Source organism: Orbicella franksi, chromosome 7, assembly GCF_964199315.1.
Source record: "Orbicella franksi chromosome 7, jaOrbFran1.1, whole genome shotgun sequence".
Lineage (NCBI taxonomy): Eukaryota > Metazoa > Cnidaria > Anthozoa > Scleractinia > Merulinidae > Orbicella > Orbicella franksi.
The window spans coordinates 25,461,528-25,487,997 of NC_138151.1; the positions used below are offsets into that span (position 1 = coordinate 25,461,528).

At 38.7% G+C, this 26,470-nt stretch overlaps 1 protein-coding gene across 2 annotated transcripts in view; it reads left to right on the forward strand.

Annotated features, from left to right (window-relative positions):
- LOC145492250 (cell adhesion molecule DSCAML1-like) overlaps positions 1 to 26,467 on the forward strand; it is a 30,425-nt gene extending 3,958 nt beyond the window's left edge. Inside the window, exons 2-22 of one of the 2 annotated variants that reach the window (XM_081471619.1) lie at positions 5,068 to 5,403; positions 5,631 to 5,903; positions 8,961 to 9,251; positions 9,955 to 10,209; positions 12,055 to 12,318; positions 13,123 to 13,434; positions 14,116 to 14,397; positions 15,291 to 15,545; positions 15,642 to 15,941; positions 17,006 to 17,308; positions 17,401 to 17,430; positions 17,534 to 17,794; positions 18,413 to 18,565; positions 19,702 to 19,732; positions 20,259 to 20,437; positions 20,821 to 21,181; positions 21,744 to 21,937; positions 23,460 to 23,522; positions 24,047 to 24,232; positions 24,827 to 24,957; positions 25,221 to 26,467. In XM_081471619.1, the coding sequence (XP_081327745.1) occupies positions 5,068 to 5,403; positions 5,631 to 5,903; positions 8,961 to 9,251; positions 9,955 to 10,209; positions 12,055 to 12,318; positions 13,123 to 13,434; positions 14,116 to 14,397; positions 15,291 to 15,545; positions 15,642 to 15,941; positions 17,006 to 17,308; positions 17,401 to 17,430; positions 17,534 to 17,794; positions 18,413 to 18,565; positions 19,702 to 19,732; positions 20,259 to 20,437; positions 20,821 to 21,181; positions 21,744 to 21,937; positions 23,460 to 23,522; positions 24,047 to 24,232; positions 24,827 to 24,957; positions 25,221 to 25,424 (4,664 nt within the window). In that variant the 3' untranslated portion in view covers positions 25,425 to 26,467. The remainder of the gene's footprint in view (positions 1 to 5,067; positions 5,404 to 5,630; positions 5,904 to 8,960; positions 9,252 to 9,954; positions 10,210 to 12,054; positions 12,319 to 13,122; positions 13,435 to 14,115; positions 14,398 to 15,290; positions 15,546 to 15,641; positions 15,942 to 17,005; positions 17,309 to 17,400; positions 17,431 to 17,533; positions 17,795 to 18,412; positions 18,566 to 19,701; positions 19,733 to 20,258; positions 20,438 to 20,820; positions 21,182 to 21,743; positions 21,938 to 23,459; positions 23,523 to 24,046; positions 24,233 to 24,826; positions 24,958 to 25,220) is intronic. The other variant, XM_081471620.1, reaches the window with a different exon arrangement.
- Positions 26,468 to 26,470: the final 3 nt, after the last annotated feature.

A 26,470-nucleotide genomic window follows, 5' to 3' on the forward strand; every position in this document is an offset into this window, starting at 1 on the left:
CTGAGAACGATTTAGTGATGCACCTAAATTATTGCTATACTGTACCATATACATGTACATCAAGGCTTGAAAAAAACTTGAATTCCAGCTTGCCCTTGGGACAAGTACATGTAGCTCTCAAATTTTGCTTGCCCTGGGTAAATCTTAGTTTGCTCTTTTAATGATTTAGTTGGCAGATGATTTGCTTGATCTCTTACCCATCGGACAAGTGACGATGAAAAGTTACTTGTCCAGAAGGAAAATCTTCTTGTCCTTGACAATGGGACAGCACCTTTGAGTCCTGGTACATGTACATTTTGAGAAGCGGGCAACATTGAGAAAGTTGCTCTTTTTCTGATACGTACAATCTCAGTTGAAAACCATCAAAAAAATTATACAACATCGTGTACTCTTTTCAGTGTTGTTGTAAATCCACAGAAACAAGGGCTTATCATTTCCACTAACCACAAGGTCGTCAGTGTTTAAGGTGGCTGAACACAGTTTTTGATACGTGTGTTTCATTCACCTTTTTCTCTAAAACCCTTGATCCCACGGTTGCCAAAAATGGCAGCAAGCGAGGTACATGTAACAACACAAACTTTGGTTTTTTGATAGTTAAGCTGACTTATGTGTCGTTGCCATGGCAACATGAATAAATACAAACAGGCCTTTAAAATCAGTTTAGTTTATTTGTAGAAAATCTAGTCATTAGATTTTCTTTATAATTTGCATGCAGCAAGTTTGTAACGATACTCACAAGTTAACACCATTTTGATAATAATTTAACAGAGATCTTTAATTATCCCTTGTTGAAGGTTTACTGAAATATCTAGAATTTCCTTTCTTAAAATTCAGTTTTTTTCAATACTCCAGTTACTTATTTCCTAAAGTATTTTCATGCCAAATTTCATGAAATTCTAATGAGTGGTTCTCGAGAAAAAGGCATATTTCCAAGAAAGCAATTTTTCATTCAATCGAAATTTTTTGACTTACTATGCACACGCTGCATTTAACTGGGTTCTTTCAGTAACAACGAAAAAGCTGAAAATTCCTAGGTTCTTTGCATCGTTACCTTTTCTAATGTATCTTTGTAATGAAAGGTTAAAACTATCAATACGCTGTGTTCAATTAGAGAAAAATAGCACAGATAGTGTGGGTGTTGAGGCATGTTTGTTTTTTGTAATCCTTGTGCATGCGCTGAATCGCATCAGCAAAAACGTGCAAAAATTGTGTTTGGCCACCTTAAGCCAGAAAATTTTACTTGAGGGCCAAAGTGACCACTGAAGACCTTTTTAGGGGCCAATAAATAATAATTGGTAAAAAATAGTGGCCAAATGCAAATTTCTCATCGCCAGGTCTATACTAGTATGAAGGACCCGTGCATTACAAGAGAACAATCCATAGGCATACATAACGTAGTCAATGATAAGAGGTTTGCAATGCATTATAGGGCGATTTCAAACACTGTCAGTCATTTGGAAGTTTTCCAATGTGAATCAATACTAACAGCAAATTATAATAAAGTTTCCATATAATGCGCACTCTGATTGGCTGAAACAGCGTTCTTTACCAGAGAACAGAGCACAGGTTGATGATGGTAAGGTGGCTTTCAAATTTTTGCATCGGAATTTTGACAAATATGGCCCAAATGAAACTTTTCCTGTGACTCAGATAAAGGCAATGGAAATGAGCTCTATGTCTGCAGTAAATATGGCTCACGGAGAGCATTGTTAGCAACAATAGTGTTAAAACTGTACTAAAACTAGTAGTATCGGTAATCAGAGATTAGTGAAGTGCGTTCGATACCTGGGGGAAGTAAGGGGGTACTCTAGCAATTTGTTGATAGGGTGTGTTGCTAGGAACATGACATTTTTGGGTTATAGCAGCGGATATTCAGTTAGTATTTGGACATCTGATTGGAGACTGAGTACCAGAAATACCTTCTCTATTAATATTTCATACTAAATAACATTTTATACTATACGGAATTTAAGGCTTTCACGTAGGCAAGTCTCCATTAACATCTCCAGGAAACAAATCTCCTTTTAAACAATTATTGCAATAATTTCCAGTATACATCTACAGTGTAATATTTGCATGGAATCTATCACTGAGCTACAACATAGATTTTCGGAATAAATATTACTCTTGAAGCCCAATTTATTTTTGTTGATTTTCATGACCAACACATATTTTGATAGTGTTCACTTCTACACCAAAAGGACACGTAATTGTAATTCTTACACAAATTCATGATAAATGAGGTGTTTGGCACACCATTCTTAACCTGGTATGTTAAATTAGCACACACAAGATCAAGATCGCTTATTTAAAGTTGAATAAATGAAGGGCCAAAATATTAAAAAAATATCAACTAAAAAAACTCAACCTGATGTGTAAAACTGGTAAGAAAACAAGAAATGAAACAAGTTAACTATTGACTTTGGAGGACAAAACGAAAAATTTCCATTCTTGTATTACATATAACAGACAACATTTGAGAAAACAACGGAAAATAAAAGCGAAAGACACAAGTGACAACCAATTTGAAAACAAGAAATGAAATAATTTCTTCGCCGCATGACGAAATATCACAGTGCAGCGAAAGGAAGATGAAAGTTGTAAATAAAAAACAACAAAAATGGGCCAATTGATTTGAGATCAATCGTATTTCAACTGTGTTAAATTAGTGGCCCCTTTGTTCTTTTCTCAGCAGTTCTGTAAGTAGTAGCTGAACAAGACTCCAAACACATATATTCGAACGAAACCGAATAAACTATACAAGCAAACCGCATGGAGGTCGCTGTAAATTAAATATGCAGAAATCAAGTGTGCAAGTTTTTGTTCACTTTTAAAACCTAAATTCGTAAATACACGGAACCAAATGAAAAGAAATGCAAAAGGAAGGTCAATAACAATAAATTTTCATTCACACCAAGGTGAAGAAACCTATGTAAAAGCAGAAAAGTGTTCAAAATTTTTGCAGACGTGCTTCGCTGCACATCAGCATGTTCAAATTAATTCTTCACGCTAGAACGAAAGCTTGAGTTTTTGCCGAAAATTTCTCCAACTTTTACAGTCATTTTATCGGCCGTGGCATTACCAATCGATCCAAAAGTTGAATTCAACTTTGAAGTAATACTGCACATTAATATTTTTGTTTTCTATAGTCTGGGATCAATATTCAAAACTTACTTGAAAGCGTACAACCGATCGTCATGGTTCGAGGACTCTGTACTTGTTGATCTTCCATTCTGAGGTCACCTGAACATTGACTTGAATTTTTTCCTTTCTATTTTAAATCTCAAAGCAGTAATTTCTCCATGATAGGAGTGAAACAAGACCTTTGAAGTTGATAGATTTGGCCCGCAACACGCCATTATTATTACCTACCAATTCCCGGCGGCCAAAAAATATTTCACATGAGATTGAGGCCATTTGTGCAAGCCAGCCAGCCAGCCAGTCCAAGATGGCGTCCAAACCCTGAAATCATTTGGCATCGCGGAAAATCACGGGACATAAACCCGCGGGACTTAAACCCGCATACATTGTGTTCTCCTAATGTCGAACGCAATAAAAAGTTTTGCTAGATTCCTGCTGACAAAACACGTAGCGAAATAAACAAATTCTCAACCTAACCAGTGCTTCAATAAGGGACATATTTGTTATGAAGGCAGAAATAGTACTTTAGAAGTAAAACAGCGACAGAAAACAACAATTGAGCTGTCTCTGTTTATGATGAGAAGCTTTATTTTTGTATTTTTAGAATGCTCAATTGCTCAAACAACACTTACATGTCGTGTAGTAACACACATTCTCTGGTAATCCCAGCAAAGTGAACCGACGAATGGTCAGTTCAAAGCTTGCTCTGATATTCTCTTCTGTGCTCGGAGTAGAACCAGTGGGAGCAGTTTAGTCTTTCTAACTTTTACACTACATAAATAACTGTCAGTGACTCCTTTCAAATTCAACTCAGCATTTTGCATTTTCATCCACAGGCTTTGAGCTCCTTGTTTCATATTTTCCATTGGAAAAGTGCACATTTTCATGAGCCACAATATGGCCAGATTCATCTGGACTACAAACCTTTACCTGCCATTAGATCCTTATATAAAGATTAACTAAAAAGCAAACTTTGAAGGTGTCATTCTTCTCTCGAAAGCCGCTTGAAACTACTTGAACCTGAAAGCTTAATTGAGGTCCAGTTTGTGATTGACAGCTGTTACTTCATTAGCCAATCAAATTATTTGAACAGTTCTAACAAGGATTGTGTTTGGCTTATTTTAGCGTGCTTTATCAGAGAACAGCACGGCTGACGCCACTTTTACTCATTTGGTAAATAAAGCTTGGTTTGAAAATTCAGCCGAATGTGTGGGGAAATTATTGGATTCTTTATCATAAAATAAATAAAGAAGCCTTGACTGTGCTCTGTTCTGTTGTAAAGTACCTAGGAAGTGGCAGAGCACTAAAGAAGTAGGCAAAAACGCTCAACTTTGTCTCGTGTTTTCCCCTACACTTCTTTCGTACCCTACCGCTTCCTGCGTGCTTTACAACAGAACAGAGCACAGTTGAGGCTTCTTTATTTGTTAAGCGAAAAGATGGATTGACTTCTTTTCTTATGTTGAATGTTTTAGAAACAAAGCTCTTTCAATATGGTTTTCTAGAAGGACATAATGTGTGAGAAAATAACCATTATTGATCGTCAACACAGAGAAATTTAGTTGCCATTATGGGGACTAAACCAGAATTTTTGAGCCCTGGGATGGCTTTTAAAATACTACGCCTGTGTTAAGCCTGCAGCCAAGTGTAAAAGAAATGGCTAAATTGCCCCTTTTTTGGTTTTTCTGGGGGCCATCTCTGGCTGCAATGCAAGATTCCCGCAATGACACAGTCTGGCGGAAACACTAGGTCTTAGGTGGTAAGCGAGGTTAGGAGGAATGTTTCAAGGAAGATCTTTTGGTTATGATGATTGACTACTTTAATTATTATCCCCTTAATTCATGAGTGCATGTACTGTATATGATGATCATGTTCTTGTACAATAGAAAATCTTTGTTAACATTTTTTACTTTGTTCTTGTATGTGCAGACTGTGCACCAAGTTTTACCAGTTTACCTAACAATGGCAATCCAGTGTATCAATTGAAAGGGGAATCTGTGCCCTTGTCATGGTCGTACAATCTAGATGGAAAAGTCGTTAATGAGAGAGAATGGACATTTGATATTGACCAGAGGATTGCAACTGTACTGTCTTCTGGAGCAGTTAACATAGATCCAGCATTTACGTCAAGAGTTCAAGTGTCAGGAAATACACTCAGGTTATTAAATATCCAGGAAAAGGACAGTGGAAACTATATATTTAGAGTTAGCTTCACTACTTTTAATCCTCGGTGGATAGTAGACCAGGCTCAACTAATTGTAGTTGGTAAGTTTCCCTAAGTTTAATCTTCATTACATGTTTATATACATACAGTGTAACTGAAAAACTTCAGATGTCTTTGAATTCTGTCAGGTTATGTTTTAGCCTGGCTTGACCACTTTTGGAATTGTGGTAACAAACCTACATGATACATGTACCGGTAGTACCTACATGTACGTGTACCCTCTAACTAACTCAGACAGTTAATGAGATTTGATGTCCCCCTCATGTAGTTGCACCAAAGATCACACGTCAAGAACCAGCACCCATCACCATAGATGAAGGTAACACAAGAACTTTGTTATGTGTTGCCAGTGGTAACCCCAAGCCAGTGATCACATGGTATAGAGACAATGTAAAGGTTCAAGAAGATGCAGGCAACTCTAACTACACAATAACATCAGCAAAGAAGAACGATGCAGGAAGTTACAGATGTGTTGCTGCTGTTACTGCTCCTGGTTTGGGTACAAGTATTGCAGAGTATACAGTGGATGTAACAGTGAGATGTAAGTGAACTTAATTTTATACTTAGTTACATGCTTATGTTGTAGGTCAAAATGAAATTCAGACTAAAGTGATTTTAACCTTCGTGTAGGGCCTTGCGCACGATGTTGGTGTACAAATCAAAATTAGCAAAAATCGGATGAAAATTTGTTTTAGAAATGCTGTAATTCGCAGGTTATTAATTTTTTTTCTCTTCAAATGAGCACCATCTTGTAGCGATTTTTATGTAGTTTCCTTCCATCTTAGCTACGTCTCAAAAGCGCTTGTGCCTTCCTTGTAAGGAGTCAAAATCACACATACTCTCCATTCTAATCTTCGCATAACACATCGCGCCGTATTTTACGCTATTCTTATCGCGCCCATTGCAGGCGCGATTTGCCATTTTTGCCTTTTTGGCAAATTTTGCTTTTTGCCAAAATCGTGCATGTTACTCCTTTTGGTGGTTTTTGCTTTTGCCTTTCGCGCCAGCAAAAACATCGCGCCCTTTTGGCTTTTTGCGTATTTTGCCTTTATTCCGAGTCCAGCAAATTGAGTTGGTTCAATTCCGAATGTAAGCTTCCTTAATCATAATACAGGTTTCGCAAGGCAAAGCGTTGCCAATTATTGTTAAAGGAGCTCTTTTTAATCACAAAAATGGAATCACAAAAATGGAGAAAAGCGTTCTCCAGAACTCAAACTATAAGAGAACGCCACATGCTAGTAAGTTATGCGATATATCACTATCAGAGTGCTTGCCAAGGATTTGGAAATGATGTAACTTTAAACACGTTTGTCCAATTTTTGTCCAGCCCGGCGATCTTGAGAAAATGACAGAACGAATCAGCTTATGTCTTTCTTTATTTCTTTTTACACGAACTAAGCAAGCAAGTTCCCTGCATCTTCTTGTCCATTTCGTGTTCATCGCGGCCATTTTCTTATTTACAACAAGCCCAAATTATGTCCAAATAAGGAAATGGATGGACGAGTTGAGTTAGACTGGGATTGAAAGGTTTCCCATGAAGAGAAAACAAAACAAAACATCGATGTGTTGGTTGACCTTTTTACAGTGCTGTTCGCCAACTTTGCAAAAGGATCGGCGAGGATAACGTTCAATCTCAACTGAGCATTCGCCTGTGAAAATAGCATCACTAAAAGTATCATAAAATGCTTGCTTCGGCTTTTTGTCAGTACTTTGCACTGCTCGCGTACTCCAGCCTTTACTACGGTGTTGTTCGCCAGCGCTCTAGTGGCAAAGGCGCCACGAGGCAAAATTAGCAAAACGACAAAATGGCAAAAATAGCGCGGGCCTGAAAGGCGAAAAAAATGCGCAATGCCGGAGGCGTGATCAGCAAAACGCAAAATTTGCGCGAAAAGGAAAAAAGTGCTCGAAACGTGCGAACAAAGGCGTGATAAAATGACAAAGTTTTTAAATTAAAAACGTGGTCTCACGCTAGTTTTTTAATCATAATTTTTGACAGATACAGCCGCAAATGAAAGAATCCCACCATTTTAAAGCAAAATTTAGGTGCATTTTGGAGACACCTTCTTGAATTGAATTGTTCACACTAAGAAGTTAAAAATTATAATAATGTACTTTCCGTTTTGGTCAAAAAATGGGGGAAAAACGGCACTTTTTGCCTTTTAACCTGTTCTCGGAATTTTGTTATTGTTCTTCTAATAAAATTTCTTTCAGACGGAAAATTTCGCTTTTTGGGGTGCACATAGATGGAACTTTAATTCTGCGAAGTTTTACGACCACTGGTTTTAAGAATGACGAGAAATAATAAGAAATCTAGCGTGAGACCGTTTTTGTTACGCAATTGTACACCAACATCGTGAGCGAGGCCGTAGTTTGATTCTCAATTTCCTTTTTATTCTTACCCTAATTATTCATGATCCATGAATAATTACATGTAGGGTTAAGAGACAAAGGATTTTCATTTTATCCTGAATTTCATTTTGACTTACATGTATAACACTTATACATGTACATATGTACATACATATGAAAATATAGGGGCTGCAGCCAAACATGGTGAAATATAACTTAAAAATTTTCTGGCTAAAAGTATTTAAAAAAACACAAATCCTACTGTCTTTAACTGCAGCTTCAATGGGCAAAATGGTACAATGTATAAAGGTGGTAAAAATTCAAAAATATTTAGTGATAAAAATACAAGCGAGTGAAATACCGTAAAATACAATAGAATATAAAATTATGGAATAAACTGAAGATATTTTGTGAAAAAGAAGCTATATATTGTCCTGGGAGTAGACAAGAGTTATTGTCCGCAGTGGGAGTTGACATGGTATCGAAATTAATATAATTTAAATACATTTTTCTGCAATACAAAAGAGTGCATTTATACTTGTACAGTTAAATGTACAGAACCTCACTAACTGGAACTCAGTTACCTGTATCTTGAACTCCTCACTATTTTCCTGTGGATATACATTTTCCGTCACTTACTTTGGCAATCTCAAACTCCCCACATCTCAAAATGCATGTGGTTTGTCTTTTCCTAAGAGTTCAAGATAGTAGAGTTCAAAGGTATAATTTTTGTAAGTTGTGTATACATACACATATAGATGTACATCTTGGATTGGTTGTATTATTTTATAATTTTATATAACCTCTTACATTATTTTGTTCTTGGATTGTCCTATCGACTGGTTTATGTTATATATGTGTATTATGGTACTTGTTTGATTGACAAGGTACAAATTGTTTTTAGAATTTGGTTTAATGGCAGATGATTAGGTGACAACTTTGATATAGCTATCTTGAGTCAGGTACAATACTCAAACTGGCATTAGGAGGGAAATTTCTTGTTAGCAGGTAACTTACATGTAAATTTAAAAGTACAGTCGTGTAATTTTTCCATTAGGATTTTTGTCAGGCCAGAACCAAGGTTCGTCAATGTAAAAATGTATTTGGCCCTGTTGAGTAATCATCCTAACTGTAGAACTCTCACTTTCAATTGGTAATCTGACCCCGTAGTCTACTAAGTGCTTAGCCAAGGCAAAAAAGAAATATTCAACCAACATGCACTTTGACTTGTTTATCTTGTTTGTTGCAGTCAAGCCCGAACACAAAGCAAACAGTTTGTCAAGTAACCAAACTGTTGTGGAAGGTAGGGATGCAGAATTTTATTGCCGCACAGACGCATTCCCTGGTGTCTTGGAGTACAGATGGTTTAAGGATGGCATCCAGATTTCCAGTTCTGGAGATTATACCATCACACCAATTTCTGATGGACAGAGACTGACAATCGCGCAAGTTAAAAAGAGCAGTGCTGGGCGATACTCTTGTGATGGACGAAATGAGTTAGGAACTGGAGAGAGAAAATCTGCTTCCCTCTTAGTCAATTGTAAGTGATGTTTTACATTAAAGGGATGCAACCATCTTTAATTTTTGCTGCAGTGTGTAAGGGAAGTCATCTCTGATAGCCCAGGTAGTGGGATTTGGCATCAGGATATTGGATTCTGTCTTTCACTTGTTGTTCGGGCAAGTGAAGTTATGTTTCTTGGGAAAATGTTTGAGGAAATTCAAATTACAGAAGTACTGGAATAGATGATAAATTTTGGGGGGCTAGTGATGTGACAGTACTCCAAGCTCAAGGTTTTCAGAAATCACATTGTGGTGGCCTCCTTCTGTATGGTCACCAGTAAAGCAAATTTGGTTGCCAAAATCAGAGCTTTTTCAAAGAAGGACACTTTTTGTCACTTAACATGAAGCTAATACTGCTGACCATGATGAGCCCACATTGAAACCACCATCAGTTTCATTTGCAACTGCTTTTTTTTTTTCTTTTTTCTGTTTCTGTTCAGGAAAGTAACTAAAAGGAGAAAAGAAACAGGCAAGGAAGGCAAGCATGCAAAAATTGTGGTTGAATTCATTTGGCTAAAATGCTGTGATTATACCAAAAAAACAAAAAGCTTTTTGGGAGCATTTTTGAGGAAATTCAAATTCATTTACAGTTTCTAAGCACTGCTGAGGTGCTGTCCAAGTCGTGGTAAAATGAAGGGTTAATTTGTTTGTTTTTTTTTGTTGTTGTTGTTGTTGTTGTTCAGATGCTCCTAAGCAGGTGACTGTAACTCCCGCTGATCCGGCAGAGGTGCCACTTGCTCAGAGCATAACACTGACATGTCAGGCTGACGGTTTCCCAAAGCCATCCTACTCGTGGAAATTTAATGGAAAATCAAATGGGATTACACAAAATACTTTGACAATAACAAATGCAAATGTGGAAGATGCTGGGAACTATACATGTCTGGCAAGAAATGATTTTGGCAACAAGGAGACGACAAAAGTGGTTTATGTACGATGTGAGTGAGTTTATTATATAATTATCGTTTGTTATCCATGTACCTGTACATGTAAGTTAGCTACATATACAGATTCAGGTTAGTTTCTATGTATGTACTGTATAAACATGTAGCGTTAAAGTGGCACGGCTTGCACGGTTTGCACGTATTATTACACGTGTTGATCTTCTCCATCCTTAGCCATCCTTGTTCCTTTATGGTTTATCATTATCTCTTTGGTGGTTTTCTATCTTATTAATTAAAACTGTTATTTTCAGGTTTCCTACCATTTAAAGGTAATTTTGTATGTGGCCAAAATAACTCAAAATACCGTGACTGAGCTCTTTTAAGGTTGCATTTGTGTGGGATGTCGATTAGGATCAAAGGTCCAAGATTGTTCAGATCATGGAGCATCAAAACAACTGATAACTCCATTCTAGGCAAATGTTTTTGGTTCATGTGATGCTCCAGATCCAGGTGATCTTGGATTATGTTCCTGGTCAGGGTCATCCAAGAGAAACATGCTAATTTTTCATTGTACACAAGGTTCACTGAAAGATATTGTATGCTTCCACCATCAATTCCATGTGCAATTAATTGTTGTCAGTATTTTTTTTGTAGTGTTGGATGTGATGAAATTAATAATGAGAAACAACTGAGTGTGGGATGGTTGTTGTGGGATCATACACTGTATGTGGTTTCACACTTTTAGTCAGAATGCGAAGGTTGGGGAATTCAAACCAGAGTTCCCACCAGTTTTAATATTTAAAGGTCCTTGGAACCCCCAGTTCGAAGATGTTGGGGCTCTTTTTGCTTTTCGGGGGTCCTTTGCCTATTTACTAAAATTTGCGGAACTTTTTTCCTGCATCCCAATGACACACTTTGCCAAAAAAACTGTGCATCCTTTTCACTTTTTGTGCGTTTAAGATGCGCACCTGTGCGTTAATGGGAACTCTGTCAAACTCTCCGTTCTTTTTTCGCTGTGGGCTGGAGACATACTCTCCCAGAAAATTTGCAACGTAAAAGCATCGTGTACATGTGTTGAGTGTAAAGGTGGTCCCAGTCTGCATACACTGTACATGTATTTGTATTAAAAATTAAGTATTAATAGGTTTCAAAATTGGCTAAAATTAATAACTACGAAGCCAGAAATTCTGCGAATGGGACATGAAAAAAAAACTTCCAAAACGTGTGTGTGTAATTGGTCAGGAAAGGATGTCTGGACACCAATGTGGACAAAAACTTAGATGAGTGTTTTGTATATAATGTGCAGGTCCTGAAAATATCCATTCTTAGAAAAAATCCCATCCGTGGGAAGGTACATGTATGGATATTTGCTGGAACTACACAATGTTCATTGTGCTGAACATGGCACACAACTTAATAGATATTCTTGTGAAAAATCCTTGATTGATTATAAGTACTTATTGATAAAATAATAATTGAGACTGAAAACAAAGCACAGATCCAAATGATTGGACGAATGTACTTTTTAGCATGTTTCAAAGCAAACATGGTGTGCCAATAAGATCTTTATGACGAAAAGCTACTTAAGACATCTTAGTGCTCAGTCTTGATGTCCTTTCATTACAAGTATGAAATTAATCATGTCAGACAATTTTCAAAATTTCGTTGGAGGATATCACTGCACCAGTAACAGGTCACCAAAATATAGTGGCTATGATTCATAACACTTAGTATGTGCAAAGCTAACATGTTTAGAAGGTAGGGATCTGCTGTTAATGCTATATGCACTGTATCAGTATGCAAAATACATACATGTACATTACAGTAATATATAAACTGTACAGTTGTATCACAACACGACAATCATCACAGTAATATTGTTTCACCTGTATGTAACAGATCAGCCAACTGTCACAAAGTTCACAACTGGAACGCCAGGCAATACTGTAGTGGAGGGCACTACAGTGACTCTTACATGCAGTGCAAATGGGTACCCTGCACCAACATACACCATCAAGCGACAGAATACACCAGTAGTAAGTAATGGAGGAAAATTTGAGATCACAAATGTACAGCTCAATGAAGAGGCTAATACGTACAGCTGTGAGACACAAAATGCAGTAGGAAGTGGACCAACAGAGCAACTACAGATTACAGTAATAGGTAAGGACCAGGATTTTTTTTTTTTTTTTTGTGAATGTGATATTAAACAATCAACCAGTGTTGGGCGTAATTTCAAATCAAATATTAATTTGTTTCATTACGTCATGGAAGTGAAGTGGTATTGTGTTGACTTCAGAGGACCGGAGGGGAGGGGGGACTACATCTATGTGTATTTAGTATTACGTACTGGTGATTTACAAGGGCTGCATGTCAGCCTGAAACATTTGTTACACACATACTATAATAATTTTGTTCTTCTTCAATTGTTTGGAGTGAATAAGCACAATTAATTTCTTTACAAACCCTTACAAAATTGCATGAGCCGGAAGGGTGAGTCCAATTTGTAGTGTTTGAAAAATTTACTAGTGTTTAGTTATTCCAAATTGCATCAGAATAATTGTGTGATCTACACTTGAAAAATAGCCATATTGGCATACATTGGCTAAACATAAATTTTTCACTTACAATGTACTAGGCTGTGTGCAGAACCCATCGTCAGAAATTTAAGAAAATATTATGAAAATTTCTGATAATGTTGGAAAATCTGTGTGAGTTTTGGGAATGTTAATTAATCGGAATTGTTCAGAACATCTCCCTTAAGTCTTTGGCTATCTTCAGAAGACCTCATGAGAACTTTGACCACCTTTTAAATCCATCAGACAACTTAATCGCTATTGTGTTGCACTAGCGTTACACTTGAACTGCAGTGCTCTTAGCCAATCAGTCAAATGACTTTGCAAGTGCATTTATTTAGTACTATTTATTATAGTCACTGAAAGTTGTTTTTTGGCTTGTTTGTTACAGTTGCTCCAGTATTTTCCAGTCAACTGCCAGCTAAACAAACAAAGACGGAAAATGAAACTGTGAGTTACTCGTGCATAACTGAAGCCAAACCAGCAGCAACTATTTTGTGGCAATTGGATGGAGAGAATCTCACTGAAACGTCTCGTTACAACTTCTCAGTTTCTGTTACGCCAATTTCACAGTCTAAACTCTTGAAGACCCTGTCATACCTTACCATCAATAGAGTAACCTGGAGGGAAGATGGAAATTTTTCATGCCTTGCTTATAATGATGCTGGAGAAAAGAGTCTAACTACAGAGCTTGAAGTCCGCTGTAAGTATAGACCAATTTTATAATGTAATGCAGTGTCTACATGTATATTTTTGTGTAGGACTTCATCCTGTCAATGTGTAGTTCCAGAAAACATCCATATCTCCCCCACGGAAGGGATTTTTTCTGAAGCCCCCCCCCCCCCTTCCCGACCCCAACCCTCTGGAAATTCCAATTAAGCTTCATACTATTCTTTGAAATGTTTGGTCTTACAGGCCCTCCCCCACCCCCAGGAAAATGCACAATTTAACAATGATTGAATGCAAAATAATCTGAAGATGGGCAAGGCAAGACTGCAAGCTAAGACAAAGTCTAATTTGGCACTCAGAGGGACCTTTTGAATTCAGTTATTTTCCAATCCTACCAGACTGTAGTCATATTAATTTCAGGCTGACCTATTACTTGCATTGTGTTCAGAACTGTCAAATTACTTGTTCAATTAATTTGGACAGTTTGCAAACTTAACAGATAATTGTGGATGGGCTTGTACAGTGTATGACATTTTGGGTCAACTATAAAATTAATGTTGTGCAAGTACAGTGTATTGTTAGCTGTGAGTAGTGGGGGAAAAAAAGGTATAGTTTATTTGGATGTTGGTGTTGTTCCTTTTCTCAGAATTTAGCATTCTCCTTTCTGCTCCAAATCAATGTGTTGAAAATGTTGGTTGCATATTTTTGCCTTCAGATCGACCAGTTGCTCAATCCTCTGCTGATCAACCTGAAAACCTCACCCTGGATGAAGGGGCGACTGCAAGGTTCACTTGTAAAACAATTGGAAATCCACCCACTCAAACACATAAGTGGCAGTTTAATGGAAGGGACATTCCAGGAGAGAGTTGTAGTGGATGCTTAACCACAACCTTTGTAAAGACATCAGTGACTCTATCGGATGCAGGATGGTATTCCTGTACTGGAACTAACAGTTTAGGAGAAGGACCTCCTGCTAGAGCGCAGTTATTGATAAAGTGTAAGTGATCATATGCCATTCCCCAGTGAGCAGTTGAATGGTGACTACTTGTGTACCAATATAAAACTTTGAAAAAAAAAAACCGTATACACTGGCAGATAAGCAGCACCTTTTTACTCAAAATTTTCCTACCAAATTGGGGATGCAGCTAATGTGTGAGAACATCTAGACTACATGCTGTAAATTTGCATAATTTAACTCTTTCCATCAAAAGTAGGTCTGTATAGCAAGCTTCTAACTTGATCTTCGTAACACAATACCAGAGTTTTTGTTGATCATTACTTAAATTGTAAGTTTAATGGCTTATGCAGGTTTATGTTCAATGAATCAACGAATGTAAGCTTATTTACATGTAAAACATCTTTCTTAAGATGTTTTACATGTAGGATTAATTTATGCACAATACTCTGCATGTACAGTTTGCATCTTGGTCAAGAGGGGTCACAGGTATGTGCTCTAGAGGTGCTCGGGTGCCAAAGGCGACTAACTTTTGCCTTTGGGGGAGTAGCAAAACTTACTCTTTTCGTATAATCTTAAGTGAGCACTGGGTACCCAGGATTCCATGGTTAGGAATCTTTGGGCTCCTCGTAATTTTTCTTAGACCTTTCCAGTTTTCCTGCCATGTATTTTAATTTACATACATGTAGTTACCAAAATATGAGATCATTTATTCAATATTTCCAATTAAATTTTGGTCGGAGTTTTTCACTCTTGGTGGAAAGTTGGACTGCAGTTAACTGTACTGTCAGTTATATATTCAAGGTCACTGAGGCTGCTGATTTTGCAATCATGACATTTTGACTGGCATTTTTGTAAGAGCCTGATAACTGTGTTAATGTCGGTGTTGCCTGGGTCTGACTTACATGTGTTTGTCTCTCGTGTCTTGTTAATAGATCCACCAGAAATTACATTCTATGAAAGCAGTTACACAGTTAATGAAACAAGTAATGCGACATTAGTATGTCGTGCAAAGGGTGTGCCACAACCTAGAATCATCTGGACCAGGTCAGGCAGCAGTAAGGAGCTTGCATATGGAGAACAGTTTCTAATAGTTAATACCAAAGGCAGCGATGATGGTACATACCGTTGCATCGCAAGAAATGACATTGGGCAACAGGATTCTGTAGACGTCATTCTAAATGTACAAAGTAAGTATGCAGTACAAGTTTACACCTTAAGGGGGGTCCTTCTTAGATTTTTAAGATATTGTTAGAAATAAACTGTATGTTTGTACTTTGTTTCAGCTCGGCCTACTATTGTGACTGATACACCGACAACCACACAAATACCAGGGGCTGCAGGAGAGCAAGTTGATTTGACTTGCATTGTCAATGGCAAGCCGTCACCTTCTCTGTCGTGGAAAAGAGACCTTAATGCAATTAATGATCTAAGCTCATTAACTGATGATAAGGTTAAGAGCATCACTGCAGAGAGGGATACCAGTATTATGAAAGTCACTGTTACTGATATTGATGAGAAGTTCTACTGTATTGCTGTAAACCTCCTAGGAAGTGACAACCAGCAATATACCATACGTGAAAGAGGTATGTTGAATTAATATCGCTGCTTTATAATTATGTGTTAAGCAATGACTGTCATTGCGATTTCACTAGTCAGTCTTTTTGGGTGAGTTCCTTTGGAATATGCCATTGGATCATTATTCAAATCACTCATATCGCTGCATTAACGGAGCCAAAATAAAAAATATATACATCAAGGAAGCTAATGAATCCAGCCAATTGAAGACAAGAATTCATCAGTTCTTTTGATCCGATCTTAGATCACAAATCCTGATCAGATCTTGCTAAAGGAATGCACTCTTTGACCACTGGTGCTCTGTAATTGTATGTAACCAATCAGTTGAGTAATCATTTGCCAGTGGCATTTGAAAGGAAACTTTCTCGCTCTGCTTTACAATTTTTTCCTCGTGCAGAGCCATTTTGTTTTCTTAGTTCTTCATGCTTTGTCAATACAAATTGCATGATGCTCTTTTGAATAACAGCATGGAGCCCCTCCCACCCAAAACGAGTGAAAAGTGGGCTGAAGATCTCAGAATTTAGAATAAGATTCGTATCTGTACAGTATTATAAAATCCTACCAGGACTGTGCGTGTACCTTAATAAAACGTAGCAAGACAATCATCTTTCCATTTCATTGTAGCCACATCTTGACAGACAGACTTTTCATTAGGTCATAGACTCTTTCCGTAATGACTTCTCATACAAATGTCTTTTCAACTCTTTTGAGAGTAAAATTGTTTTGGTTTAATTATTTTTCAAATCACGAACGAGGTTAGTCAGGCTAATTTTGATTCTTATCGACTACAAGTAGTCCCTCTTTCGCTTAGTCTATCATGGATGACGCAAAAGAAAACCGCAAGGAAAAAAAATGGCCTGCAAAATCCTGGAAGCGAGGTTTATTTATGGTCATGCTCGATGGACTAGGAAAAAGAGAGACTACTCACAGTCTATAATACTTACAAAAAATTTATATATTTGGTAGCCATTTATGAAAAGAGTTGATTTCTACCTCTGAGATAATTTTTGGTACTAACATTTTTATAGAAGGAAACTGAAAGGTTTTAAATGCTGAATCATTTGGTTCACAGGGGTTCCAGATGCACCCATCGATGTGCAACTGGCAGCGTTTGAAGTTGCGAACGCTAAAACCGTGAGTGTCAATGTCAGCTGGACTCCTGGGTACAGTGGTGGATATAATCAAGAGTTTACAATACATTATCGTGTGATGGGAAGTGGCGCCAATTTTGTGGAACAGTCTGTGGGGCACCCTGACAACAACATGCACACCATTCAAGGACTGCTTCCTGAAACAGATTATGAATTCACTGTCCAGTCTTCAAATCAAGCTGGCAAGGGTGAAGCGTCTACATCAAAACAAGTTAAGACACCAAGTACGAGGAAATAAAAAAAATTGAATGATTTTTTTTTCTTCTTTTCATGTATGAAAATGTTCTTATCTGCTTTTGTACGTTCACTTTTTCAGAGTCTTCAGTACCACCCGACAGAGGAACCGGTAAGTCTGGAAATTCTGGAATGAATTGATGTTACAGTTGTATGTGTTCACTGTTGTTGACAATTACATTTTAATGTTTTCTCTCTGTCGGTTTGTCTTGTAGTCGAAGCGGCAAGGATGGCAGATGACGCCACAGTCATACTAGTGACATGGACAGTGACAGATAAAGATGTAACAACTCTGAATCTTGAGATGCAGGAGGGAGGGGAGGGTCAGTGGGAGCCTGTCCCAGGAGGAAGTGGTATGAGTACATCACAGACAGAACTTAAAGTGACTGATCTTAACGCTGACAAGTCATACAGGTTTAGAATGGATATGAGACGACCAGGGGAGCAAAATCCTGCTTATGTGTGGAGTAATACAGGTTAGTTCCAGCAATGTTTTTATCACGGATTTTAGCAACTTGGCATGTTTCCACAGTATTTATTTATTTTTATTTATTAAGCTTCGGCCTACCATTACACATAAAGAAAAAGAAAAAGACGAGGAAGCAAAAGAAGAAAAAAAAAAAAAACAGACAGCAAAACAAAACAAAATGGCCAGGGGAACCGCTACAGCTTAGCCAATTACAGCGGCCCCCTTAGATGGATGGAAAATTACTCCTTAATAATGGCCCAAAATTTCAGTGTTAATTTGTAGTTTCACTTGTGAAATTAAAAATTGCCATGACAACGGTTGGTGCGAAATTTCTCAATACAATAAACAAGTAAAAAGCCCAAGACTGTAATGGTAATTTGCCACCCGTGATATTAAAAGGCTGTCGAATGGTATACTCGTGAAATTGACAAAAATTTTAACTCGCGTTTTGTCAAAATTCTAATAATTTCCCTCACCTTACATGTAGAGGCGCGGAAAATTATTACAATTCTGCCAAAACGCGCGTGAAATTATTTCCTAATTTCACTCGTTACCATTTTATTACCCTAACTCTACGCTAAGTTTACATGCATTTGCTGATGGTGAAGTTGTATTACTGTTTCAGTGCAAGGTGGTGCTATTCCAAGAGAGAGGGGCGGCGGTGAACCCATTCAAGACTGGATGATTGCTGTTATTGCTGGAGTTGCCGGTATACTCCTCCTTGCAATTGTTGTTCTGGCGCTTTGTTGCTTTAAGCGTCGTAAGAAGGCTCGAGGAGGTAAGAAAATCCTAGCAATACTGTCAGTGTTGAAGCTGTCAAATCTTCATCCTTACTTGCCATTTCAATACAAGGTTTAAAAACGATAATTATACGTGTAGTGACAAGTTGGTTTCTACCAAAATGAGTATAGCTTTGTTTTAGCATGTAAACGCTATTGGTTAGTTGCCAAAAAGAACATTGTGGTTCATGAAGCCACGGATTGTGTAGATGTTTTTATGGAGAATGAAGATGCGTGTAAAGCCGCTTGAGCTGTCACGTGAGTCGAATTTGCGTCACAGGATTGGTTATTCCTAGATCTTTGTATGATTTCCGAATCCGGGAGTGACCTTAAAATAACTTGAGGAAGATTACCTCTGAAGTAAGGCCCATATGGTGGATTAGCTCTCTTACCCTCCATCCTGTCCTCTAAATATCGAAGACTTCAGTTCACGTAAGATATATACAGTGGAACCTACCACAAGCGACCACCCAAAATGTGGTCGAGCCTAGTTGGTCGCTTACGAGAGCTTAGACCATATTGGGTCAAAATGTTGTCTCGTTAGCATGTGGTAAGTGCAGAGACATACCTAATGTTTTCAATGTTTTATTAATGTGAAAGGTAAACTTGGAGAAAATATCCGGCATTTGCCGTTTAGAACTTTCCGTCGAGATAGTGTTCTACCGAGGAATGCGTGAGGTTGAAGACAAAATAAAATTTCAAACTGTTAGCTTTAAAAGTGGTCGCAGTCGCTTACAAGAGGTTCAAAATATAGCGAATTGACATTGAAACTTTTGGTGTGTTGGAAAACTGGTCTCTGAGGAGAGGTGGTCGCTTACGAGAGGTTCAAAATGTAGCGAATTGACTTCACTTGGAAACTTTTGGTCATTTGGAAAACTGGTCGCTGAGGGGAGGTGGGTCGCGCACAAGAAGTTCAAAATGTAGCGAATTGACTTTGAAACTTTTGGTGTTTTGGAAAATTGGTCGCTGAGGAGAGGTGGTTTGACTGTATAGAGAGACACCAAAAGCAGTAATAACAAACCGAATAATAACAAGGATGGACAAGATTACCGAAGATCACAAACAGCAATTGATTTGCATTCTCATCAGGATCTGTATTGAATAACCTAGTATTTTGTCCTTCCTTCTTTTGCAGCTGACAATGTCAACATGTCTCAGACGTCTACGTAAGTACTACCTACTGTAGAAAGTGCTGTATATATTGGATGTTTTCCATTTTGCCAAAAATCCGGAAAATTTTCTGGGAAAAAGGATCACGTTTGAAGGAGATCCACTTTGGCCGATCGGACCAGTCAGTCCAAGATTTGCCGTTCTATTTTGACAAACCGCTTCGTTGCCCTACAGTATTCTTCTTCAGCAGATTTTCATCTCTGTAGGGGATTAGGGACAGGATTGGAAAATCAAGTCATTCAGTTTGCCCTGTTTGATCGGAAAATGTGTTTTTACATTAGCTTGTCAGACTGGTTTAGTCTGGTAAAGTGGGCAGCTCTTACTATTTAGTTGGACTGCAGGGGGAACTCATTCTTTCACACGAGTTCAAGTGAGAGTTGTGTCAGTTTAAGTACAGTACGTCGTTGAATTTCGTCACCCTACAACGAAGCCAACTTCTCAACACAATGGCTAAAAAACAACAACTTGTAATTCTTATGGTTTTCACAAATGTTTGTTTTGTTGTTGTGTTTTGGTGTACAGCTATGCTGCGGGTGGACCAGATGTGCCTCGTGCCGTGGAGTCGAGACGTAGTTATGGTATGGAATCAGTTGAAGACGATCCGTTCATTGTAGCAGCATCCATGCAGTCCGTGACCTCAAATGATGCGAAAAAGAAGAAACAGCAGGATCCTAGTGTAAACTACGGATACCTCTCACAAGGTAACACTTATTCACTTACCAAATTTCACCCGCTCCAGTTCTCTTCTGTGGCTGATCCACAAACACAGTTAAAGTCAGCAGTTGCTTGTGAAGAAATACAAAAATTGCTTAGACATGACATCAGATTCACCTGCTCTCCCGACCCCTGAAAAAATGCGCATTTCCTGAGCTACAGCTGTATAGCGAAACGCGATTTGGAAGTCTTTAAGAGCGTAATATAGTATAGTTATAATTTATAGAGAGTTCTTCTTCAATCCATCCCTCCCGGAAGCATTCTACATGTTCATCTACATTATTTTGCTTCCACCACAGCGAAGGCAAAGATGCACATTGAGATTGAACAACTTAAACCCCTGAAGCAATAACACATTTTCTCCCTTCAGATTCTGTTCGACAACCTGAAATGCTGCTCAACCCAGGCTCCCGTTTGGCGAGAAACGGCCGTCTGGCACAGAGCACTGGAGAGCTGGATATGAACTCAGCATACCCCGCTAGGGGGCCACAGAGAGATTTCAACACCCTCCCCCCGTACCACGAACCACCTTCTTTTGAGGAAGCTATGCGTCAGTCTGCAAGAAAACCAAAAACCAGGAAATCAACTGGAGACCTCACGGGACCAGGGCAGGGAAGACATTCAGGCCGCAGACCCAGGCAGGCTCGTCCAGCTGATGAGCCCACAGATTCTAGCGATGGCGAGCAGCGGTTTACTCCCCAAAGAACAGCACCCCCTCCCCCAAGAGTCAGGTTGGTATGCATGAAACTACAGGATCTAGGAAGTGGTCACTCAACCAAGGTTATGTACATTGGGCTGAGCAATTGTTTCAAATGGAATAAAACAACAGTGGATTTTGATTTTGATTATTTTTTTCTGTAGTGTGTTAGTAATGAACTTCATGAAAAGAAGTCGTGGCTTCCTTCTCATGCTCCATGCTCTGCCCAGTTACTTGAACATGCATGGGCTAAGTTTAGAGACGGCTGAGTTGTTCAGCAATAGTTCTGTAGCCACCCAGCCTAGACTTTTCACAGCCCTGTATTTGCTCTTGTTTTTATTCGATCGTTGAACACGTGGGTAAAATCGCGAGAGAACTGGATGCCAGCGCAAAACGGGAGACTTGACTGGGTAGGTGGGACTCGTACTCATTACCCTCGAATTTAATCGCCGGATTGAGCCACGAAATCGGACGGGAGCAAGTTGCGGGTTGCTTGTACATTGTAAACAATGGTTTGCTGTGTTACTTGTCCACTCAGTTCAATGCATTGCACTACAATAAAAACACTGTATGCTAACTTTTTTTTTGTCTAACAGACATGTACAATCCACCGAGGAGCCGCGTTATACACCAGTAGACCGGCAGGCACCTGCTGTGGGGCCGAGGGTGTTTTCTGCAGGACCACCAACAAACAACGGGCCTAGAGGAGGGCCCCTTGACCCAAGTGTGCCTTATGCTTTACTACAGAAGAAAAATAAGCCTAAGAAACCACGTCATGAGCCAACGATTGGTAAGTGATTGTTTTAATTATTATGCCTCAAATAATTATGAGCTATTAAATTGTCAAGTTTGGTCAAGAGACCATGGTCTTTACGAACCGTGGATAAGTCCTGAAATGAGAAATCCTTCATTCTCAAATGTGAAAGGGCAGAGCTCAGTGGTGTACTTGTTGTTTGCCCCTCAATTCCCAGTCCAGAACCGGATTAATCTGAAAATTCTCTGTACTTTTTTTTATTGAAAACCACCTCAAGTAAGCTGATTAATAGTGGTAATAGGACCGAGTGGAGTCCAATTCGGTCTGTAATCATACAGGTAAAAAGGTAAAGTCTGCGTACGAGCCAAGTGGCCCATCAGACCGGAGCTTATCCCGGTTTCTGTAGCATGAAGCGACTAGGAGTATTTCTCCTCCCCCTGGATGAGATGCTAGTCCATCGCAGGGTTACCCCCAGCATTAAGTTCGCCGTTACCCATTTATACACCTGGGTGGAGAGAGGCACTGTGAGAGTAAAGTGTCTTGCCCAAGAACACAACACAATGTCCCCGGCCAGGGCTCGAACCCGGACCGCTCGATCCGGAGACGAGCGCACTAACCATGTGGCCACCGCGTCTCCCACTGTAATCATACAAGTGATTAACAAAATCGGACAACCGCGCAGTATGATTACAGACTAAACTGGACGACGCGATGTCCTGTTACCAATTAATCAAAACTATGACAAAATTCGAGAAACGAACAAACCATCGATTGATCGCTGAACGACTAAACGTCGTTCTGAATGCTGAAAAACACAGCAGTTTACTTAACAAAGTGCACCGCAAGAGCGCGCGCAAAATGACGCGTACTGTCCAATTACAAGCATGACGCGTACACTGTCCAATTAATGCTCAAATCGGACTGTTGATAGCCAATCACGTTCGAGAATTTTGTCATAGTTTTGATTATGAGAATAACCGATGAGGTTAATTTTCTGATGTGACATCTCAGAAAAAAGTTGTGACAAAAGATGAATGAACTATTTCATAAAGAATGTTTATAAACGCATAAAAACAGCACTGGTTTCGTACTTTATAGCCAGTAAACGTAGGAATTATCTAAACTATATTTAACTGTTTATCCTTTGAATGTTGGCGTGATGCTCCATAAAGAGGAAGAGATTAGAGTAGATACTTAAATCTTTCTTCTGCCTGTGAAGGATATTTAAGGTGTGTAAGAAATTGGATTTGTTCAGCAATATTTTGTGATCTATGATGGACTAATTGAGCAGTTTGTTTTTCAAAGTTGAACAAAATGTAAGCTTCTGAATCTTTTGGGGACATTAAGTTAAGAGCTGTTTTTTGATTAAGCCTCATAAAACACCTGAAAAGGATCAAAATCTTATTAACCAATGAGAATGCCGTTGATCAATACTTTAAACAGCGTGACGTTAGCGTCTCCATAACGATACGTCACATCACCTAGCAACTGAAACATGCCCGTGTTTTGTCGGGATATAGAGCTAAACAGTTGAATTAAACCTCCTATCGTTCAACAGACAGACTTCATCTGCCTCCACAGACGTATGGACCTCCCTTCTGGAGAGATTCCTATAAAGGATGTTAGTATAAACCACAATAAACTTCAATTTATTTAAATTATTTTTAAATTAAATTAACCTCTCTAAGACGTAATAATCAAGATTTTGAAGTAAATTTGATTCTTGTTTTCAACTGTGTTATCCTGCTTGCTAACAAGTAGGCTTGAAAGACATTTTAAAACTCAAGGGTGTTTAACATTTGAGACTAATAAAAAGGGATTATTTTGCTGTGTCTGACATGTAGCGGTCATTTAACTCTAAAGAATATAATCCCTCTAAATGACCTACAACTGCATAAACGTGTTTTAATTTTGATTTCAAGAGTTAAGAGTTGAACTTGCTTTTTATTTAAATACTTGTCTTCTGTGTTTCTTCTTAATAGCCTTAAATTAGATTTTACTCTGCGCTTTTTGTCTCTAAAGTAAAATGTGAAATGTAAATTGTTATAATAATACGCTTACAGTCCTGGGTGCATTCTTGGTGCATGCACGTTCTGTTCTCTCCCTTGTTTCCCTCAATAACCCATCATGTGTTATACGATACAGGGCCTCCCCCACAGTACACCCCAGAGGACTTGTCTCCCGAAGATCCCATACTCCAACATCCGGGAGAGTTAGATTTGGATGATCCTTCCAGTTTACCGCTTACTGAGAGACCTCCAGACCTACCACCACCCATGGCTATGTTGTCTAGCAACCGACCGATGTCCAGTAATTATCACGATGATCCACGTAAGTTGTTATATTTTTGCACCTTTAGTCTTGCCACACAGTTTCTAGGTCTGCTTTTTTTTGTTCTACAATTTCCTCCTGGAAGTTTGGAAGATTTCTGTTTGTTTTTATCACACCTTGATTTCCATGTCATTCTATTAATGAGAGTCAGATGACGAGAATAACGGAAATCATGTGTTGATGTAACCCTAAAGCCCGCTCCTGGCATGTACATAAGCTTCTTATTGTTGTGCTTAAGCTTATGCTTGCGTCGCAAGTAAGGACCGTGTTTAAGAATTTATCTTAAAGCGAAGTATAAAGGGGGCGTCTCAGGGAAGACTAGCGCTCACTTGTCAATCAACAGTGGACGAGAAAATAACTGCAAGATATTAATCAGTGAAGAAAATCACTGTCCTCCTCTGCTAACAGCTTGCCGCGCTGATTCTCGCAGTATTTCGGTTTGGACTAACAAATGCATGGAGCTGGTAGAAAATTCGTAACAAGCTATCCCAGCAAACAGGCGTGTTTTCTCTGACAGCAAACCTGGAGAAATTAAACTCACTTAAAATTTACCAAAATGTTCTCTAATGAGGATTTCTTTTTTAACAAATGTAGAAGATGGACTTCCAGAACCTCCCTCATTTTTACGTGACATAGTCTACCCAACAGGCAATGACAGAGATCCACGATATGATTCAGACGACGCTATGCCTTATCATCCACCCTCACCAGGCCGGCAACGACAGGTAACGATACAAGCCGTCACGCAACGTCTCCGAACAAAAAGGCGTTGCGTGACGAACATTAAGCCCCTCTGAAGAAGAAGCAGTCTACGAGACTCATAGACAAAATGTTCTGTGGTCGTCAGCCGTCTAGCCTTGAATTTCTATGCAAATTTCGAGAAGATATACCAATTCTTCCTCAAGTTGACAGTGGGAAATGTTTTGTACGCATGTTGTTTTGTTTAAGCGTAAATTTATATTGTTTTTCGTTTTGTTCCTTTCCGTAGCCTTATATCAATGTTCATGGTCAACTCGTGAGGCCCGACTCGCGAGACTCGGACGGTTTCCGGAGACCCGAATCGTTACGATCGTCAAGAGACGCGCTCACACCAGAACCGGAAATACCTCCAAACCAATGGCGTTCGCGAGGGTCTGAGTCTGACGATAATAGAGGAGCGCCGGAAATGAATTACGTCAGTTATCTGGTCTAATGCAAGAAGAAGATGCTATTTTAGGCACGAGTCCCTCTCGGCTACCCTCACAAAGGGAGAAGGAAAAGAAGTCACAGCGTTATTCTTTTTGTACATACAAGAAGAGACTTTTACTAAGAAACATTTACTAGATTTTTAAAAAATACAAATTAGCTACGCTAAAACAGAGAATATCTGCCCTAAAGTAAGTACAATCAGATCGATTTGTCTTCAGGCGGGAGTTCCTTCTTAAAAGTCGAAATAGTCTGAAAGAAGAACTCAAAGATAGAGCATTTATAGTTGATCCATCGTGCTATTTTATTATTTATTTTCTTTTTATGGTGCTCGCTCTCATTTAGCACTCTAAAATTCGGTGTCGAACGGAGAAACAATTCAACTGATATACCTCATTCAACGAGTGCCAGACTGAAAAATAAGTTACTTTTTGTGAAAAACCTAGCATGCGAGAAATTAATGAGTATTTCACTTGAATGGTCAGACGATAGAATATTGAAGTTAGAATCACGTAATGTAATGCAATGTGTGGTTTCCGCCGTGCACAGCGTCTTGTATATGATTATCCAGTTGTCAAGAATTAGGGTATTGTTTATAGAGGATTTATGGTTTGGTTTGGTTATAGAGCTACGATAAAAATGTAAATAAATTTTCGAGCTACCGAAAACGCAGGATGTCATTTCTACATTACCGGGAATAAGTACACCTCATGAAAATATCTCTTTGGTATTTTGTCTTAAACAGCGTTTATTCACAATGGCACCTGCAAAATTTGTGGATTGTACAAAGCGCATTTTATATATTGAATGTAGGTAGCAATTAAATATTTTTGTCCATCCACATGAACAATTTTATACTCGATATCGCTTTTATTGCCTCACAGTCCCAGTCCGTCGCTCTCCATAAAAAGACAGAGAGATCTGGTAACTGGGTTACTCTCGACATAACCGTTTTTAGGTTCCTTGTAAAAAAGTCGTTCATTTAACAGCCGCTCCAAATATTTTTTAAAACATGCTTGAAGAATTAAAGTTAGGTTTGGTCTCATTTAAGTG